This window comes from Microtus oregoni, unplaced genomic scaffold (genome assembly GCF_018167655.1).
Source record: "Microtus oregoni isolate MIOR12 unplaced genomic scaffold, Mior012 000005F_ref0000423, whole genome shotgun sequence".
In the NCBI taxonomy this organism is placed as follows: Eukaryota; Metazoa; Chordata; class Mammalia; order Rodentia; family Cricetidae; genus Microtus; species Microtus oregoni.
The window spans coordinates 47200689-47222406 of NW_024543064.1; the positions used below are offsets into that span (position 1 = coordinate 47200689).

Below are 21718 nucleotides of genomic sequence, written 5' to 3' on the forward strand. Positions count from 1 at the left end.
GGCCTTTGGCAGGCAAAATTAAGCCAGGGAAGAAATCCAGAGATAGAGAGAGAAAATAGGCGGAGTCAAGGAGATGCTACCGAAGGAGAAAGACACAAGCCGCAAGCCACCAGCTGGAACTTTACCCGGTAAGCCACAGCCTGTGGCGATACACAGAATAACAGAAATGTTAATAAGGATCCTAAGCTAGTAGGCCAAGCAGTGTTGTAATTCATACAGTTTCTGTGTGATTATTTGGGTCTGGACAGCCAGGAAACGAATGCAACCTCCCTTACAGTGTGCAGCTATATACGTATGTTATGTAGGGTTTTGAGTGTGTGGTGTGTGTGTGTGTGTGTGTGTGTGTGTGTGTGTGTGTGACAAATGGATGTCTGGAGGGGAGATAACAGAACAAGCAGAGCTGTGAGAACTCTGACATTGCCTTTTGGGAGCAGCACGATCCTAGCCACCCCTACCTACCTGCTCAACCTCTGCTTCCTCATCTGTGAAGTAAAAGTAGTGAGAAGTTCTTGCAGTAATCTACTGCACTAGATGTACTGGATCATGGGCTCAGATTTATAACAGTAGCCTTTTATAATGCCATGTCCCTTAGAGAGGCAGTGGCAGCCTTTAAGCCATCTTCCGTTTTCAATTAATGAATAAATTGTGTGCGTGTGTGTGTGTGTGTATGTGTGTGTGTGTGTGTGTGTGTGTGTGTGTGTGTGTGGTTGTGATCACAGAGACATGGGAAGGCCTAGATCTGGGATAAGGGTCACATCCTCCAAGTTCCATCCTTTCTTCTATTATGCCTAAACATCACCATTAACACCACCCCCTTCCAGAAGATTGTAGCACAAATAATAAAAACCCAGAGACAGATATTGGGGTTCAACCTGAAAATCAGAAAAGCAAAGCAACTAGCCACTGGCTCTTACCTCTACTTCAGACCGAAAATGGGCAACCCTGCCTTCACAAATCTTCAGGTTGAGACTGCAAGTGAGGCCTGTTTCTCTAGATCTGGGGTTAAAGGTATGCACCACCACTGCCCAGCTTCTATGGCTAATTAGTACGGCTGCTGGAATTTAAGATATATGCCACCATGGCCTGGCCTGTATGACTGACTAGTGTGGCTTCTGAGATTAAAGGTGTGTGCTACCACTGCCTGGCCTGTGTGGCTTACTAGTGTGTCTGTTTTGCACTGATCTCCAGGCATGCTTTATTTATTAAAATACAAATAATATGCCACTCTAGAGGATTCCAGGGTAAGAACTACATCCTAGTGTCATTGTCACTCACTGCCAGTGCCTCTGAAGTCACTGGGATCAATAGTATCACATCTTCTGGATGAATGGAAATGCCAGTAGGGAACTATAAGAAATAAGCTGAATATAATCCCACCCAAATCTGCTTTTCAAGCTGAAGTTCTCCAAGTTCGCAAGATTAAAGGGTGTGGTGATTTGAATGAGAATGGCCTCCATACACTCATATATTTGAATGCTTGGTCACCCTATCCACCCACCCCTTCCTTCACAGTTAGCGGAACTGTTTGGGAAGGATTGGGAGGTGTGGCCTTGTTGGAAGAGGTGTGCCACTGGGGTGCTCTTTGAGGTTTCAAAAGTGATGTGGGATGTCTTTCTGTATATATGTTGCTTTTATTGGTTGATGTTTTGGACTATGCCAGGGCTGGAAGAGTTGAGAGAGAGAGAGAGTAGGCAGAGTCAAAGAGATGCCATGTAGCTGCTGAAGGAGGCAAGTGCCATGGAGCTGCCCAAGAAACAAGAGGTAACAATCCACAAGTCTCATGGTAAAATATAAAATAATAAAAATGAGTTAATTTAAGATGTAAGAGTTACTTAATAAGAAACATGAGCTAATAGGCCAAAAAGTATTATAATTAATATAGTTTCGGTGTGATTATTCGGGTCTGAGCAGTCAGGAACCAAGTGAGTGGTCTCCTACTACACAAAAGACTCACACCATCCCCAGTTAGCTCTTTCTCTACATCTCTGACTCATGATTGTTATCTCAACATGTAAGCTCTCAGCTACTACTCCAAAACTATGCCTGTCTGCCTGCCTGCCTGACATCATATTCCAGCACTTGGAAAGCAGAGGCAGGCGAACCCCTGTGATTTTGAGGCCATCCTAGTCTACAAAGTGACTTCAGAATAGCCAAGACTGTTACACAGAGAAACCGTGCCTCAAAAAACAAAAACAAAAAAAAGCATAGATTTGCTTTTTAAAATGTCTACCCTGTATCAAGAAACACAACAAAGGTGATTTAATCTAGAAAGGGGACAACATGATCAAATTCCATCCTAGCTTGATAATTTCTTTGTCTAAATAAGTTAGAAAACAAGAGTCTATTTTCAATTTTGGATTTGTAAACTTTTTTTCAAAATAGAGCATATTCACAGTGTTGCCTGTAAATAAACAGAAGCACTTGTAGTTTCAAAATGCTGACCCTATAAATTTGTCACCAGGTAGACTTCCATGTCGCTGCATAGGTATTTCCCTGTGACCTTCCTCTGGGTAGTGGGAGTTATATCAGGTGTCCCTCTTTATGAAGTCCAGCACTTTGGGGCCTCAATCCACTTCCATATATCAAAATGGCAAGCCTAATTTCTTACTGTTTGCATTGTCCTTGTATACTCTGCCTGTGTTTCAGAATTATTTTAGTTGCAACTGCTGTATACCTGGGTTTTTGTTTTTTGAGACATGGTTTCTCTGTAGCTTTGGACCTTGTTTAGACTTCTTTTTTATAGTTTCAGAAACGTTTCCTGTCCCCCTGCCCCTTTCCAAATTTCTTTGGAAGCACTTTCAGAATTGGAACACTGAGAATCCCTTGGGTTCTCTGAATCACCAATGACGATGAAGATTGTGTCTGTCTGTGGCCTATCTTTTTTTTAGATGTGGGGAGTAGCTCCCCACACACGAGTCACAGCTAGCTGCATCTACCTCTGCTCCTGACTCTCACACAGCTTGACTTGAGATCACTTCCTCAAAGCCAACATGATGCTCATCACGCTGAGAGGCTCGTTCCTTGTGAAGAAGCAGGAGCCATTATACTCACACCTCCACTGGCCTCTGAGAGAAATTTTGCAATTAACAGCAAAACTCTCATCTTTAAAATGAGAAGGGAGAGACATCTCCACCATGACACCTGATCTTCCTTCCCTTTGCTTCCATACTGACACAGTTTTGTCTTTTCTAGGTCTGGTCTCACTTACTGTCTCCCTTGCCCACAAACCATTCTGGCACAAAGGAAGCTGATTCTCTTGTCTTTCACTTAGGCTTGAACTAGTTGATCTTTGTCAGTTTTGAACAAAACACATCACTTTCCACCTAGTTGCTATACATAGCAATTGAATCACTTAGCTTGTTCTCCTATTGTGCTTCTTTCTCCAGTTTTTTTTTTCTTTCCCACACCATTTCTACTGGTCTGTGACTGCTTTCCTTTTGTCTCTTCAATTAAAGAAACTGTGTATGCAGCACAGTTCTCGCTGTACTCACCCCATTCAGCTCCCAGCTTTGCTGATGCTTATCATCGGTTAGTAACAGAGTCCAAAGTGAGGACTTGGTGTGAGTTGAATGTCTAAAGAGCACTTATCCATATCCTTGACTATTGAAGATCGAGCTCGGTGTTTCTGTTCTTCAGTACTATTCCACTGCTGTTTTGCCTGTGTATGAATTGCTTGGACTATCTGCACAGGACCCCAGAATTTTCTGTTTCTTGAAGAATGTTTTAACGCTAAGCATTCTGAGTTAAAGTGATATATAGGCTCAGGGTTTTTAAACCTATTTTTTTGTTTGTTTTTAAAAGATATATTTATTATGTATACAGTGTTTTGCTTGTGTTCCTGCAGGTCAGAAGAGGGCACCAGATCTCATTACAGATGGTTATGAGCCGCCATGTGGTTGCTGGGAATTGAACTGAGGACCTCTGGAAGAGCAACCAGTGCTCTTAACCACTGAGCCATCTCTCCAGCCCAGTTTTTTTTTTTTTTATAAAAGAATTTTATTCCTTCTAATTGTTTTAGAAACTGGATGTTTAATTTTTTCTTTTTATATTCCTCCTTGTTATTATATAGTAATATAACTAATTTTATTATGATTTTGTGTCAAGAAATTTTGTTGAATTAATTTATTAGTGTTGACAAATTTCTGGTGGAATCTTCAAGGCAATACATGTGTGCATAGATATATGAAATATTGTATCATCTTCAATCAGAAATTTTACCTTCTTCCTTCCTGGTTTGGATGCCTGTTATTTGGTCCTCTGATCTAGTTGCTCAAGAAAGGACTTCTAACCCCTTTTCAAGTACAAGTATAGAGAATAGGCATCTTCCTCATTTCTAGTCCTAGAGGAACTAGAAGCTTCCAGCCGTTCACCACTGGATACGGTACTAAGTATGGGTTTGTCATATGTGGCTTTTGTTATGCTGGGAGTATTCTTTCTAAACTCAACCTTTGAAGAACTTTTATCATAAAAGGATGGCCAATTTATGTCTGATCTTTATAGACTTTTCCTGTATATATTATTATCATTTAAATAATATCCTTCATTCTATTACTGTATTGTGGCATATTTACTTATTTGCATATAGAAACCCATTCTTGAGTCTCTAGTACAATCTTATTTGAGCTTCATAGTATGTTATTTGCAGACGGATTTTTCTTTGGGCTGCCAGTTCACACACATACATAAAAAAAAAGGCACCAAGATTTATTATTATTTAGGAAAACTCGGCCTTAGCTTCAGTTTGTTCCTAACTAGTTCTTATAACTTAAAGTAACCCATATTTCTTAATCTATGTTCTTTTATGTGGTTCAGTTACTTACTCTGTACTGCCCATGCTGCCTTCTCTGTGCCTGGCAGGTAACTTCGCCTTTCTTCTTCCCAGAGCTCTCTCTGTTCAGAAGTCCTTGCTGTACCTCCTGCCTACCTATTGGCCATTTAGCTTTTCATTAAACCAATCGCAGTGGCACATATTCACACAGTGTAAAGGAATATTTCACAACAGTTTCGTTTTTCATACAGGATTTCTTTGTGTAACAGTCCTGGCTGTCCTGCAACTCACTTTGTAGACTAGGCTGGCCTCTTACTCAGAGTTCTGCCTGCCTCTGTCTCCCAAGTGCTGGGATTAAAGGTGTGTACCATCACCGCCCAGCTTTTAAACCTACTTTTATAAGCTATACGGCATTATGAATTTGAATGTTAGTTTTGATTCATGAGTTTTTCTTCTTCTGGAGGATTCGATTATAAGTGTGTTGGGTCTTCTCCATCCCCTATAGCTGTGGTTTTTTTTTCTGAACATTTCACCTTTTTATTATTTTAATCCTATGAGTTTTTGTTTTCCATGTCCATGTCTTCTTTGTATGCCTTCTTGAATTTGGACTCGCTTGTACCCCTTGTAAGTTACTTATTAGGACCTTTGTCTCCTTTGTGTTCCTGTGTCATCTCTCATTCACAGCTTTTTATCGTGTCCTGCTCAGGATTACATTTCTCATTTGTCTGTTGTTGCTTCCCTGGTTAGCTCGTTATTGGAGTGGTGGACTACAATTCCCTTTCTGCTCTGAAGTGGGTCTTGGGTGGTCTTTATAAGCTATAGAATCCTATTTTAGACTCCCGACTTATTTCCTCTTAAAAATAATTTTGTAGAGTCTTGGAAAGATGGCTCAGGGGTAAAGACAACACTTGCTGTCAAGCTCACGTTTGATTTCAATCACCCACATGATAAAATAAGAGAACTCTAAGACAATCCTGCAGACTTGTCTTCAGACTTCTACATTTGAACAGAGGGACCTACACACACACACACACACACATTCATTTTAATGTGTGGCTAGTGGATACTTTTTCTGCTTGTTCAAAATGTTGGACTTTCCTGCACCAGGTGTTTCTACTGCAAGGATGAAGCCTTACTCAACAGCACCCTCTCCTGTTGGTGCACTGAAATATTTATTTTTTATAGTACTGTTCATTAACTTCAGATCTAACTATGTGGTACCAGATCCTTGAACACGCTATGGAAACAAAGCTACGAACAAAGCTACATCCCTGGGTCCCTCAAATACACAACTTAATGAACAGTACCTTTGGGTGTAATGTTAGGGAAAGTTTGGTGTCTTAGATTCCAAGGACTCTTTGTTCTATGGGTTTTTATATAAATCCTACCTATTTCAACAAGGGCTCCAGAGCTGGTATTGAGCTCCGATATTTATTTCCCCATCCAAATAAAAATTATTTCCCCATCCAAATAAAAATTTGCAGTATTGTGTCCTAGCTATATGTGAGTTAAATACAATTTTATCCTACTTTTGTTGGCTTTATTTTTTTAAGGATGTATGGACTCAGATTTAAGTAGCTATTGTTTTCAGAGTCCTCATTTTCTTGCCCAAACTTGTACATACCAATATTAATTTTTAGGCAAGACTTTCATGTGGAAATTACATAATAGGTCTAGTTTATTGGGGTTCAAACTAAAGAAACTAATTTTTTTTCTTCAGATAAGACACGGGTCAGTGAGATGGCTCAGACAGTAAAGGTGCTTGTTACCAAATGAGTTTGATCTTTGGAAACACAAATGGTGGGGGGGGGGGGGGGGAAGAACAATTCCACTCACAATACACACAATGGTGTGTTGTATGTGTGTTTGTAGGGGGAAAAGATCAAAACAAGTAAATGAGAAAACAAGGGGGAAATTTAAATAGAGAAAATGGTTTTCTCAGGTCTAAGCAATTTTATCCTTCCTTCTTCTCACTCAAGAGTATTGTGGAAAGGACCTATGACCCACGTATCTACGGTTATGTTTGTCCTGCAGTCACTATGAGTCATCTGAAATGGTATACTTAATGGTGTTACAATCAATGGATCACTGTTGGTCTATATACACAATCTCCAGAGACATTGGCTGCTCTGGCTTCATAGAGCTGCATTTGGCATCCATCCCTATTCCTAATTACTCCTTGTCGGGCAATTATGTTCTCTCCAGATCCATGGCCTTAGATGGCGGGATAGATAATGTCAGCACCTGATCAGACATGAGAATCTCTCCATGGGATGCTTTCCTGGCTTGTTAAAGGGACTACCCCCAGGACCCTGGCCAGGAGAGAAGCCTGACAGAGAACCTAATTGTTTAGTTCCTCGTCAGTTGATTTCTTACCATCTTGACCAGGGCCCAGAGTACCAGGATAATGGAAGTTAGAAAGAGGAAGAGCTGAGCGGTGGTCAGTGAAGTCCCTTAAACCACTGACTGACCAAGTGGACAGGCTTGACCAAATCCACCAGTCTCGGGTCATCGTGAGTAACTGCTGCGTGGCCCACTGCCTGGCATCAGACAGCCCACCGTATCTCCCATGGCATCCACATCTATGCTCACACTTAACTAGTCACCAAGACGACTCTCCTTCATCGTCCTCTCTAAAGTCTCAAATTGGCCCACGAGGATCTGCTACTTGGCCAAGTTAAAATCTGAAATGGCAAAATACGCACGAACTACAGGTCTGCCTGGGGAAAGCGAACAAGTGGGCAACGACAAGCCACAGGAAGGCAGTGGCAGCAAGAGGTTGGCAGCAGTGGCTCCCTTTTGTCAGAGGTCATTCCACTGTCTCATGCTCACCCCCATTTTCTCACCTCGCTCCTCACGTCCTCCTGGGAGTGGTTTCCTTTTTCTGCTCCTCTTAGTCTAATCATCCCCTTAACTGAAGTCTCTTCTCAGTTCAGATCTGCGGCGGGGTGACTTTCTGTCACGCAAATTGGACATCATTTCTGGCAGGTATTCTTACACTGTCTCTCACCAGCAACGTGCAAGGCCTTCCCCAGCCAGCCTCACCTGTCTCGCAGGTGGTCTCTACCTGTCGTGCACACCCAAACCTCCCTGCACACTCTACCGCATCTGCCTAGATGTTCTTTCTGGCAAAACTCAGCTCAAACATTAACCATCCCTTGGCTTCTCCTTAGCGAAGAGGTCTCTCAATGAATAGGTTAATTGTAACCACTCATGTTCTCCAGACAACTGGAGAGTCAGGGGCGAAGATTTATATTCGTATCCTTAGAATCTAACGAAGTTTGACAAGAGAAATCAGTAACAACTGGATGGCAAATCGCACTCCTGGGCGCAGCTCCCTTAGGGTATGCCATCCTGCAGTAATAAACCCAACCCAGAGCCAGCAAGATGGCTCAAAAGGCAGAAGTGCTTGCCATCAAACCTGACCGCCCAAGTTTGATCCCTAGGACCCACACTGCAAGAGAGAACTGGCTCTCACACATAGTCCTCTAACATCAGTGCAATGCAACAAGCATTTTAGAAACTAAATTAAAGTGTCTATAGTCTTTAAAAACCAATTTTATTTTCAGATACTACCCGCCCAGTATGGATGGGGTGCACCTTTGCTCTGAGTTTTCCCTTTTAAGAGTCCCAAGGCATTGTTCACCTCACTAGGATTTCTGACTCTTCCATTGTCAGCTCTGAAGTGGTACAATTTGTCTACCCTTATTTCAGTGACATCAGCGAGGCAAGTGTCCAAGTATGAAGAAGCCCAGAGAGAAGGGCTGTGAACTCCTCCAACAATGAGGGAGCGTGGGTGTCTCAGCCATCTGACAACCTGCCGCACAGCCATCCCGTCCAGATGGCCTTCCCCTGCCCTTCCTAAGGACACACATGGGTTTAGAACTTGCTTCCAGCTGGTTTCAGCTACTGGAAGGCCCCCCAGAGGAGAAGGCCATACCAGGGTTGCGAAAGACCAGTAGGTACTTCTTTCATGGCCCAAGCTCCCACCAGACAACATTACAAAGGGCTCTGGCTCCAGAGTCTGTAAAAACAAAACTAACGAGTAAAGGGCAGGACAAACAAGGAACATGAGGGAACATTAACAACAGCAGGAAAGCGAACAGGACCAGAAGCACGGCTTGCCACCACTACTTGGTTTAGGTTACATTCACTGTTTGCCTCGTTTACACGTTAGAGGCAACTGTGGCTAACGGAAAAGCCATCACGTGGTGTAAACAACCAAGAGCAAACTCCTGAAAACTTTAGTGTATAAACAGCCACAAACACTAAATGAACTGATTGCATCAAGCAGAAAAACGTTTATTTCTATCAAATTGAATACAAATCGATCTTCAAGCAAGATAACCAAAAAAAAAAAACAAAAAAACAATTAATACAATGAAGTTAGGCTAGCATATACAGAACACGTTCAGATACTCTGAATTAAGTATATTCCAAAATCAGGAACACCAACTATCACGCTAAAGAAAAACAGGCCTGTCGGCTCCTGGAAAAAGTAAGCCATTTTTCACAGGCCAGTGAACAGAAGACAGGTAGCACTGGGTTAGAAGACTGCCTGGAACTTTGGGAGATCACAGTGAAATGCCATCATAGCGCAACATATTCGTCCACCTCAAAAACAATCAGTTCAGTAGTACAAATTCTCATAAAACTAGAAAAGCCTTGAGCCCTAACATCGCTTGCAGTTTCCACAAAGACAAAATTTTCTTCCCTTCTCTCTAATCCCAGAGAGGTAAGGACCCTTTCAAAAGTTGGAAACAAGGATCTTTTACTGCAAGACACTTGTGCTTCCTGTTTTCTGCCACTAGAGATACTAGATATGAATGCTATCTGGGCTAACAGCATAGCCTGTCTCCTTCACACTCAACTACATACAGAATGGCCAAACCATGACGTGCCCAGGCACAGGTGATAGCATTTATTCTGCCAAGAACTGTTCGGTTTACCACACCAAAAATAAGGAATAGCATGTATGGATAACTTTTAGGTTTTAACAGATGGCAGGTTTTCTTCATAAGGGATGCATGGCTTCTGATACCTGAATTGAGGCCAGTCAGCCTGGGTCCAAACCCAGCCTTGTAATCAGAGGCCTCTTCTGGCAAGTTCCTTTGCCTAAGCCACTCCAATGATGTCTGCCACTCTTCCAGAGCCCACAAGCAGAACTGGGGGGCGGGGGGTGCTTAGGGCAAGACAGACAGCTAACAGCCAATAAAAGCCTGTGGTTTCTGAAGCAGGAAAACCTGGGAGTGGCTCATAGCTGTACTGTTCACTTGTATCAAGAGCCTGGGCAAGACTTCCTAAACTGGACTCCTTGTTCATAGGAAGGATTGGTTGTGTCTACTTCATGGGACGCTGGGAAGAGTCACCAAGATGCTTATGGAGGTCCTGAGAGTACACAATCCACTCAGAAGGCCTCCTTCGTGGCACCTTTTTGTCATAATACTCGAGGAACCAACATGCAGGGTTTCCCAAGCTCTAATCAAAAGGATGGTGGGAGGCAAACTGAACAAAGAACTGCGTGGAGCCCGTGAATAAAGGTCAGTGTGGAATCTCAGAAACCACCCAGACTCTTGGCTTCCATCTGAGGGACAGGTGTGCATGGGAAGGAAGGACAAGATGCTTCTTTCATTCTACCTGTCACGGTATTTTCGGTATCAACACTCTTCTGACAAAGTCATTAAAAAAACAAAACAAAACAACAACAACAACAAAAAAAAAAAATCAGGCAAGTCTGGTGCGGAAAACCAGATGTCCTTTTTCCGGCCAATGAATGTGAAAATCAGCAAAGACCTTGGAAAAGACATTTTCACCTCTTCCTGGTCTCACCAGCAGACAGACACTCCTGACCCCTAGTGTCCCCAGTGCCTAGCTACCATAGACTACTGAGCTTGAAATGCAAACAGAAAAGATGGAAAAACAGAGTGTGCAGGCAGTAACCTGGTCACACCTCAATCTTTAAAAGAGGTTAAGAAATAAGTTGGAAGTTATTTCCGCCCCCCCCCCCCCCGAGTTACCCCAAATTCCCTTAGGCTTCTACTTCCCTTGGTTTGTGGAAATAATCTCAGGGTGATCCTCCTCTAGACAGCAGTTTCCCATGCCTGACCTGCCTCCCCTGGACTTTTGTCTCTCCTGACTCCTACCAAGTGACATCCAAATGCAAGCTTCCAAAGTAGTTGGCATCAACATGACAGCGCCCACGTGGTCACAGGCCTGAGCCAGGCGTCTCCACTTGAGAGCATGCGGAGGGATGCTGTTCTGCATTGCCTTGAAGGCAGCTGAAGAACATGCACAGGGGAGGACACTGAGAGGAGCCACAGAGTCCGGGCAGTACAGTAAGGAAGACAGACTCATCACCACACAGAACAGACCGCAGTGAATGGAGCAGGGATCCACAGACACCTTCAAAATGTAATGTGTCAACACCACTAAAGTGCTACGCCCACCCCACACCCTGCCCCCACAGACTATGAGATGTCACACTAAATCACCAGTAAGAAAGGACACTCCCTGGGGGACGACAGGAGGGTGTAGGACACCTTAAGGCAGCAAGAAGAAATGTCACTTCTCTTCCCAGAGAAGAGTAAGAATTATACAAGGTGGCCAACAAGTCTGGACACCAGGGAAGTCTTTTAACGAATGTTTTATTGACATGATGATTGACAAAATATTAGCATCTTCATTTCTGGACTTTGTGGCCACCTATAGACTGCATCTTTGGAATAGGAAGAAAACAAAGATTCTGCGTTCCCACAGCAGTAAAGCTGTCTTACTCAGTGCAGGTGCAATGTACAGCTAGTGCAAGATGCGCCAAGCCCACAGGCTTGCTCCCTTTACTGACTTCTTGCCATCTGCTTGGATCACTCGCAAAAAAACATTGTCAGCATTAATATTTAGCAGCACGTTCAATATTCACCTTGCCTCGAATAAAGAAGCCGAAACCATCTCATTAGTCCAGTGATTTCCACACGATCACTACACTTCTATGCAGAAGAGACGATCATCCCACAATTCCTTAAGTGAACATTTCCCTTGTTGTTTTTTTTTTTCCCTTGAGAATTCCCCAAAACTTTAGGGAATCGTTTTTAAACAACAGAAGGTACAGAGTGGGTTCAAGACAGTCAGAGCAGCTGTTTCACAAGGTGAGCACTCTGCCTGGCTCAGTTCCCCTGGTTCTCAGTCTGTAGAGAGAGGAGGTTAGAGGGATAAAGGCAGAGACTATCGTATTACTGAACAGCTTATGAGGAGAGCGAGCAGATGAGATAGGACAAGGTCAGCAGAAACTAGGATGTCTGAGAACAGAGGGTGGAACAGTCGCCGTGGAGAAGCAGTGGCTGGGCGCAATTAGCATCAATTCAATTATCAAGGAGGGTATGGCAGAGGACAAGCCAGGACCACAGCTCTCCAAGTTCTCAGGCTGACAGTGCTGTGGTTCAACAGCCTGTGGAAGGTGGCACAGACCAGAGATTCCACCACCATCGTGTGCAAAAAGATTCCCGATAGCAGGGCATGGCTGCAATCCATCTAGAGTATGGGCTCAACACTGGTGGAAATCCAGTCTGGGCTTTCGCCCCTGCAGAGCTCTGCGTTCTTTTCAAAGGCAGGAGGAGGGTTTCTTCATGGATGCTTTCTACCCACTAGTTTTCCTCATTACTTCATTCACTTAAACTAGAGAAGATGCCGCAAGCTATCTCAGCTAGCTCCTAATTTGGCCAGGGCACCAGGACTACACGCATGATTGAGTGAACGACCAAGTCTTCTTGGCTCTTCCAAGGGCAGGCTCAGTTTGCTTCTTTGGACTGAATAGGTGCGATCTTGTTTGAGAAAAGTGTGTAAACGTAGGGCCATATTTTGTTCGTCTCCGTCCCGGAGAACTGGTGGAGCACTCCGCGGCTCCTGGAAGACAATCCAAGTAAAACATCGTTTAGGTTGTTTAACATCACAGGACAGGCAGAGAGCCAAGGTTAAAGCAAGCACCATCCCCTGGTCTGTTTATAGTTTGACAGTCACCCTAGTCTACCTGAATCACGTATTTACATGAAAGCATGTCAAAGTATCTAAGGCAATTAAATAAGATAATGAGGGCTGGAATGGGGGGGAGGGCGTTGGAGCACAAAGATGTAACACCTGCATAGTATTCATAAAGCCTCAACTCCAGCTGCCAAAATCCCCTCAACCCCCATCACCCCTGCCCCAAAAGTCCAGACATAAAACAGACAGAGATAACTGGGTTTAAGCCCTCATGTTCTAACAGGTTCCTGAATAGAGATGCTGAACCTTACCTCCCACAGACCACTCCACTACTTCCCCACCTTCTGGGAAGTGTGGACCTTCAGACGCATCTAGCTCGAAGAAGCATTACCTGGCTCAGGCCCGAGATCCTCCCACGAACACACTAAGGCACACTCACTTGTACAGTTCGATGACGGGTTTTGCCCCATCCTTGTACCGTCGTAGTTTGGCAGCAACGGCTTCGGGTTTATCATCTTCTTGTTGGACAAGTGGCTCACCAGTGATGTCATCAACCCCCTAAAGCATCAGAGGAGCCAGTTAACATGGCCAACCAGTGGCCATTCCCAAGGTCAGAACTTTCTTGTAGCGGACCGCATGATCAAAGTGAACTCCAACCACATCCACAAACCCAAGCCTGGGGCTTTGCTATGCTGGCCTCATGTCCCGAGAAGGGCACTAAATCTTCCTTGACTATTCACATCTTTATAAACACATGCTGGTGCTATAGCTAAATGGTACTTTCAAGCCTGTCTGAATTCTGAGAATCCTCCCTAAACAACATACCTACATAATGTCATGCTGGTCCCACTAAATAGCCCCCAAACTGCTTTTTTTTTTTTCCTTCTAAATTCTGGCTTCTTATGGTGGGGCGGAAACTGACTTCAAGACCGAAACTGGAGTCACAAGCGAAGGTACTTGATATCAAGCTTCATGAACCTGGACCCACAAGAAGACTCCTGCAAATTGACCTTAGTCATACACACTTGTGCCATGGGACCCTCACAAGTATATATCCATATGAACATGGATACAAACAAGTAACTGATAAAAGGAGCAAAAACAGGGGAAAAAATGGTTCTATACCATCTCTGTCAGCTTTCACACTGCTACGGAGCAGTCTCTGCAAAACCAACGACACACCCTGAGGTTTATCAATAGGCCTGATTCAAACACCCAGGACCATCAGGGACAAGCATTTTAAGAAACGAGTCATTTAAATATATAAAATTTTCAGTGGATGTGGTTGCACAGGCCTTTAATGCTAGCAGAGGCAGGTGGCTCTGTAAGTTCAAGGCCCACCTGATCTACACATCATTAGCTCCAGAAGAGCCTGGGATACACAAGCAAATTTCCTTTTTGGTACTTTGAATCTCCTAGGAAGCATAGCGACCTACGCACAGCACAGTAGTAGCATCAGAATTCTGCTCCCAAGCCCACACCGTCCTCTCTAGGGAAAGCTGCAGAGTAAATCTGTCAAAGACAGGCTAGGGAGGATCTACAAGACTCCGGCAACTCACATGGACCATGAGAAGCTGCCCGGGAATTTAAAACACACTGTGATCCTGGCTGCAGCTGGGGGCCACACTGATGACACATGACAATACACACCACTATCACAGGTGGAATGTCAGCATGCAGAAACGCAGAGGCCGTGACTGATCTGTTCTACTGATGGCCAAAATGCTTAAAGTACCAGCAAACAGCGCTGCTTCCAGAAGAAAGAGAAGGGCACCCGGGAAACAACCTCACTCTACCCTGGGGAGACACCAGTGGCTGGTGGTGCTGGCCATTCACTTCCACAGCTGTCTCTGGAAACAGCGTTCACTGTCATCAGGGGTTCTTTCAGGTAGAGTTGGGCTTTGGAAAGTAACACTTTAGTAAGTAAAGCTTTTCAGATATTGTAAGAATTGATGAGCATGTCTGAATAAGGCCAGAGGGGCCTTTGAGCTTTCAAGTCCTTTCTTCTCTCCCCTTTTATTTTCTTATCGCCATATCCTGGGTTACACTTCAATGGCACCCTGTCTACCCAGCCACTCAGAAGGTTAGGACCTGCCTAGTCAAAACAATGAACCTGGATCTATGGAATAAGTGAAAGACTGAGAGAGCAAACCAGTTAGCTAGGGTGGGGTCCTCTAATGCTCATCACAAATGAACTGGCACCATTAAGGGCAATATTGGCACAATGGCGACCAGCAGTGGTAATACCACCTTAAAGTAACTTGTCACTTTTTTCGTCTACATTCAAGGCTTTTTTCCATATAAAGATTTGATACCATGCTACCTATTCCAGTCCAGAGATAACAGGCAGAATTCATGCATTAGTTCAATCAGCCATTATCAGGGAGTCAGGAGGAAAAAAAAAAAATCAACAGAAAGATAATCACAAGTATCATGAACCAGACATGGGATGCACACCCGGAATCTCTCAGGCCTTTGGAAGACCAAGGCTAGAGAACTTTGAGTTAGAAGCAACCTGAGCTACCTATGGTGGCTTAGCAATGACCATCAATAGCTAGGTGTAGGAGCACACACCTTTAATCCCAGCACTCAGAGGCAGAAGCAAGCAGATCTCTCTGTGTTCCAGGACAGCCCCAACTGTTACACAGAGCACTGTCTCAAAAAGCCCATCCCCCAAAAGATAAACAAATGTCAATAGTTTAATAAAAGTCATGAAACAAAAAGGAGGAGGCCACTTTCCCCAGGTCGCCAGCAAGGCTGCCTTTAGTCCTAGCTTTCCCCTTTGACTACGACTGAATCTAAACTTTGTCTGTGTTTCTTGGCTATATAGATTTTATCTTCCCTGAACAGCATGCAGTCTATCTTACCAGCACTTGAGGAGGGTTGAAGTCCAAGTTATAGACTCTCCCGCTAGAAGGGTGAATCCATCTTCGGCTCAGACGATCTTTAAGTGTCTCAAAAGGGATATTCAGACTAATCACTAGGTCCACATCACAGATTCTGTCCAAGGCTTCTGCCTGTACTAACGTCCTTGGGAACCCTAAGGGCCAAAACAAAAGATCAATTGCCAGACACCGTCCATTGAGTATGGGGAATAATAAAATCTACACAATCCAAAAGGAGCTAACTAATAATCTGTAACTACCTCTGTAAATATGTTCTTTCATAGCCCAGATCACATGCATGGTCTAGGAGTCCTATGATTCAGAGTAGACTGCACTGAACTGAATGAAAGGCACTAGCCCAGCTGGGGCCAAGCTTTGCCTTGACTGACCCCATGTGCTGTTGAGCAAGTTGTACTTTCTTCATTTCTTCTTCTGCTATAGGGAGAGTACAGACTCCTCCTATCTGGTGCTTTCTAGCTCACAGTCTGTTACCACAAGTAACTGCAGGCCTGTCTTTGAAACCCTGAATCAACAGGCCTTTACCCAGATAATCACCTGGCCCTTTATGTGCCATGTAACCTAACAATTCCATACGGCGCTCTTGAAACATTCCAGGAAAATGGTTGCAAACTCTCAGGATTCCAGTATTTGGGAGGCTACACCAAGAGGGTCGTGAATTCCAGGCCAGTTTGGGAAATAAGTGAGACCCTGTCTCAAAAAGAAAAAAAAATTTTTTTTACCTAAAATATCTAAGCCTGACTAAACATGGTAGTACACACCTTTAAACCCAACACTGGGATCAGCAGACCTTTGAGGGTAGCATGGTCCTATAGCAAGTTTCAGGCCAGCCAAGGGAGACGATCTTTAGCTAAGCCTATTGCAAAAATAACTAGTCCTTTGAAAATGATTTATTTGCTGCAAAAATTATAGATCTGTCTACTTTTCTAAGTGTGGAAAAATATCAAAATATAAATCTGGGCTCATGGGCATTGTCTTTTTTTGTTTTTGATAATAAAGTATGAGTCTCAGTCACAGCGCCGGCAGTGGCTATGGGACAGGGAAGGCTAGCTTGCCTTTTTTAGTTCATGACCACTAAACAAGAGTGGTTAGAAGGGGCAGACCTTGAAGAGACTCATGGGGACAAGTGTGGTATCCTAGACCAAAGGCCCTGGAAATATTCTGAGCCTCCACAGACATCTGGGCTTCTGTCATGGGTACTGGAGAGCAGGCTGTCGCTTTGAGTAGTTGAGTAGACGTAAAGGCAAGGCTTTGAAAATGCCGTTTAACTACTTCCAAGATTTTCAAAATGGAATTCTTAGCCTCGGCTTTATATTCAGCTTTATAGTTCAGACCTAGACAGGAATGCAGACTAGGGCCTTGGGGCCTGGAGGTGATAGGTGGTAGGTGGTGCCTTCTTCAAGCTGGTCTGGGCACAGCAAGTCATTTGGATGTAATTCTAACATCGCAGGCTGCCAAGAACACCACGGGAGAAAGCACGGTGAACCTGGCTCTTTAACCACTTGGCGGCACATGCAATTTTGAAACGAACAATCTGAAAAAGAGTACAATGTGAAGACCTATCGACTAATGTCTGTGTGAATGAGCTATTCATAGATGCTAGGAGCCGTGCATTCTAGTTTCCAGCCAGCATATGGCATGCCTCCAGGTGAGGCAAAAGCCCACGTGTGGGGACAGTCTCAGTGAGCAAGGACCAGTGGCCTTCGGGACAGCACAGACTACTGCTGGGACCATGCAGCCTGCATGTTCTCTTCTCTCTTGTAATATTGATGATTCTCTTGCATGGAACAAATATGATCATTTCTGGGAACCCCGGTTTTTTCTCGAATATTTTCCCTAAAATTCTTTGGAAGCTGACGTTTCTCGGGTTTCTTGTCTGGGGGGTGCCAGCTGTCTCTTCAGACCCCGGGAGCTGTTCTGATTCAGTGCTGACAGGATCGGAAGCAGATCACCCCTATTTCTGTAAATATGTTTTGAACAATATGTTCTTGAAAATGTGTGCCTATGTTTACCACCCTTAGTTTTGTAAAGACAGGATGTACCCAGTTCAGTGTCGGGCCAAGCTAGCACAAGGATGAGTGTTGTTCTGGGTTTAAAGATGTTTTGATGGAAAAGCTGGGATATTTGGATTATTTGTTTTTGCCGGAGGTTAATGTTGAAGGATGGGGGAAAATCGTGTTTGTTAGTATGGAAAAATATGTTTGTTTCTGATATGTAAGTAAAGATGGCTGGAGCTATTCGGGGCCAGTCGCTTGTGTGAAACCCATCTGTAACATGAAGGGCCAGGCCTGCTTGTTGGGGTTATTGTCCTCCTTCCCAGAATTCTCCTGTTCTCATTATATCATTTCTACTTCCTGTCTGGTTTTCCTGCCTATATTTCCTGCCTGGCCAATCAGCGTTTATTTATAACATGATTGACAGAATACAGACAATTCTCTGGCACCCATCTGGTGGAAAGACACTCCACCAACACTCCTTCTTCCCCAGCTCAGGATCTGAACCCAGGCTGCACCCTGGACCACAGCAGATAGAGACAGAGGGAAGGAGATTAAAGAAATGTACGCATTTTGTTTCTCTGATCTATATAGCTAGCATTTGATATTTATTTGATCCCAGTTCCCTTCTAGAGAGTGACTCTGGGAACTGAGTGAGACTCAAACTCCTGGAACAATGACTGAATTGTTAGGATATTGGCTTGTGAAAAGACCCCCTATATAAATTCCAAGTTAAAATATGATCCATGAAAAATCTTCAAATAGAAATATCCATATTAGTCAGGCGGTGGTAACTCATGCCTTTAATCCCAGTGCTGGGAAGGCAGAAGCAGGCAGATCTGTGTGAGTTCTAGGACAACCAGGTATGTTATAGAGAGAAACCCTGTCTGGGGTGGGGGGAGGCAAAGAGGAGAGAGGAAGGGAGGGAAGAAGAAAAACCCATATTTAAGAGAAGACAGTTCTGGGGGTGTGGCGAGCAAAAGGGAGGCTGTGAGATCCTGGACTCAAAACTTGTGTTTGCACACGCATACACATACAAGGGAGAGAGTGATGGGAGAAACGGAAGGAAGGAGAAAGGAAGAGGAGGGCAAGACAAGACAGGCGGGCAGAAAATGTGGATCTGACTGAATAGGCTACTACTCACAATGGTGTGCCCAGAGAACCGCGGACCCAGTGTGGTACTTACCCCCACTAAACTCAGATGCTGACAGACCCTGAGACCTGGGCAGTGCCTCTTTCTGAAGTGCCCAGAACTCAGGAGATGCCACCTGGGCAGGATGGTGAACGTGGATGGGCTGCACGTGCACACTTGGTCAACAGGTGGCAGCATTTACAACTTTTCCATGCATAGAGAATTATAACTGGGCAGGGAGAGAGGGAAGCTGGGGGGGGGGGGGGGGGAGGGAGGCTTGATGTGATTCTCAGGTCAGTTTGGTGATAGAATAAGGCCCAGCCTCAGAGACAGTATCAGGGAAAGGGAGAGAAAATTACCTGAATGAATGTTTGGGGGACAGGATGCTAGCTGCCTTGTGTCTGATTAAATATCACAGCAAAACAAAAGAGCATGCTAGCACCTGGTGCTTGCCTCCCATGCATGGCTTCACAGCTTATAGGACTGTCTTCCTCATTCTCCCACACCTATCACCACTTGCCCCTTACTTAACCCAACCAAGAAAACATGCTCTGGCCCAGGCCAAACAGCTGCTCGAGATGGCCAGCTTGGAACTGCCACACTGCACCAACAGGCCTGTCCCCCAAATCCTCAAGGATCTGTGCGGGACAGTGACAAGTGGCTAGATTCCTTCTGGCTGCTGGGATTTGGCACCTGGTACCCCTAACCTTGCCACAAGCCCGAGGGGAGCAGCTGGAGCAGGGTGCCACGGCAGCAGCTAAGGGCAGAGGCGAATGGAATGGAATCAGGGAGGTGAAGAGTCAAGCACAACAGGACCTCTGCCTGGTGGAAGCAGCTGGCCAGGTCTGCAAGGCCACTGGATGTAGCGATCCTGTTCCTCTCTGAGAGAGAACCATCACAGCTGGGCTCAGTTCCATTCTTCTAAGAGAGTTTCCCAGTAGAAATGTATGTCAATCAACATCTGCCCGGGCTGGCTGGCACCTTGAGAACGGTCCCTCCCCCACCTATCAAGTCTATAGCTACTTCCGCCCATCCCAACGGGGGGTGGGGGTGGGGGAGGGGCGCTACTCCCAGTTATGAGCCACAGGGACCAGCTATGGCAGGAGGCAGGTGGCATTCTCCCAGTCTTACCTAGCAGGGAGTGTAAACTGTTCACACTAAGCCCAGAAATCCTTAGGAACCACAGCGAAGCTTATGTCACAGAGAGGGCCTTTTCTCCTCCCCTTGTGTGACTATCCCGTGTTTACCTATGCAACCTCTGGAGCCCTCCTCATTCCACCCTTAGGAAGGGTGAAAAGAGGAAGTAGTGGCTTAGAAAGCCAGCAAAGGGGCTGTGGGCTCTGCTGTGCCGAGCACTCTAGAACCCCACCTGGATTCCCCCCCCCCCCCCCCACACACACACACTCCCAGCTCACTGCAAGGGTCCTGGGAGACATGGAGAACTCTGAACTAACAGTTCCTAGCATGTCTGGTATTTACATGATGATCCATAACAGTAGCCAAGTTACAGTTATGAAGCAGTGACTAGGGCTGGGATCGCCACAGGAGGAACTGTATTAAAGGTCGCAGCCAGAGGAACGCAGAGGAGCACTGCTCTAGAACCAGAAATACTGGGATACAAGAGATGTGCACTAAGGGGCCCTGCCCTTAAGAGCTTATGAGGAAATGGCTGAGCAAAGGACTGAGACAGACCAATGCTGGAGTGTGTTGGGCGGGGGGGGGGGGGGGGGGCAAACCGTGTGTGTGTGTGTGTGTGTGTGTGTGGTGGTGGTATTAAATAAAAGAAAAAAAAAAGAGCCCATTATTGAGAGATGCCAGGGCAGGAATCTCGGAAAGATGCTTACTGACTTGCTCCCAGGCCCACATTCAGCCGTCTTTCCTAGACTTCCCAGAACCACCTGCTCACAGCAATCAACATCCGTGAAATTCCCACACAGACATTCTCCTAGGCCAGTCTGAGGGACGCCGTGACTCCGATGAGATCCCCTTCACAGCCATTGTGTCAGGCTAACAAACGAACCAGCACACAGAAGCAGGAGGGCCAGAGTTGTATGTCATGAAGCCAGCCTGGTTATGAGACCCTCAGAGAGTCTGCCTCTTCAAAGGGACTTTGTCATAGGAAGGCGAATTCTTGGAAGCTGAGATCTCCTGAGATCCTCTGGAAGGGTCTCTGCAGTATAATCAAGTCCTAGGTCATTACTTCTATCAATAAGCACGCTGGTTTGCCAGGATATATGTACGTGGATCCCATGCTTGGCGGGTGCCCGCAGAGGCCATAAAAGCTCTTGGATACCCTGGAGTTAAGGGATGACTGTGAGCTGTCTTGTGGGTGCTGGATACTGAGCTCAAGTCCTCTGCTCTTAACCACAGGGCCATCTATTCAGCCCCAAACCTTTGTTCTTAAAGTTACTCTTAATACTGAACCCCCTTCCCCCAAGGAAAGATGTCCCTGTGAGGAAGCAGGAGTGACCATCTGCAAACGCTCATATAAAGGTTCCTCTGTTTAAGAACCCTCTGTTCTCTGTGCACAGACAAGTTGGGGACAAACTGGTCCCACTGTATCTCAAGACAAAGGGACAAAAGATTTCACCACAGGTCCGTTCATTCCTGCACTTAGGAAACTAGCTGGCCGAACATCCCATGAGGTCTCAGTCACTGGCTGCAGGTGAGGTCTTTCTGAGACAGACAGAACGTTCAGAAGCCTTTGCCATGTAAAGCACAATTGTAATGCTGACAACCCCTCTGTGAACACAGACACAGGGTACACCTACACTGTGGAGGGAGGGCAGGGAGCTGGGAAACCAAATAAGCAAATAAACATGATGCCATGTGATTCTGACAAGAATGAACCAGACATAGGGACAGTCCGATAATCCCAGCTATTAGGAGTGAAAGCAAGATTAGGAATTTAAAGCCACCCTTGGCTACATGAGAAAATCCAGTCTGGGCT

General features: G+C 45.1%; 1 protein-coding gene across 3 annotated transcripts in view; it reads right to left on the reverse strand.

The window, feature by feature from the left end:
* Window positions 1–9046: 9046 nt before the first annotated feature.
* Ak4 (adenylate kinase 4) overlaps window positions 9047–21718 on the reverse strand; it is a 52717-nt gene continuing 40045 nt past the window's right edge. For all 3 annotated transcript variants that reach the window (XM_041652846.1, XM_041652845.1, XM_041652844.1), the window contains 3 exons: window positions 15607–15779; window positions 13179–13297; window positions 9047–12664 (listed from right to left, as the gene is read on the reverse strand). In XM_041652846.1, coding sequence (XP_041508780.1) covers window positions 12550–12664; window positions 13179–13297; window positions 15607–15779 — 407 coding nt within the window. In that variant the 3' untranslated portion in view covers window positions 9047–12549. The remainder of the gene's footprint in view (window positions 12665–13178; window positions 13298–15606; window positions 15780–21718) is intronic.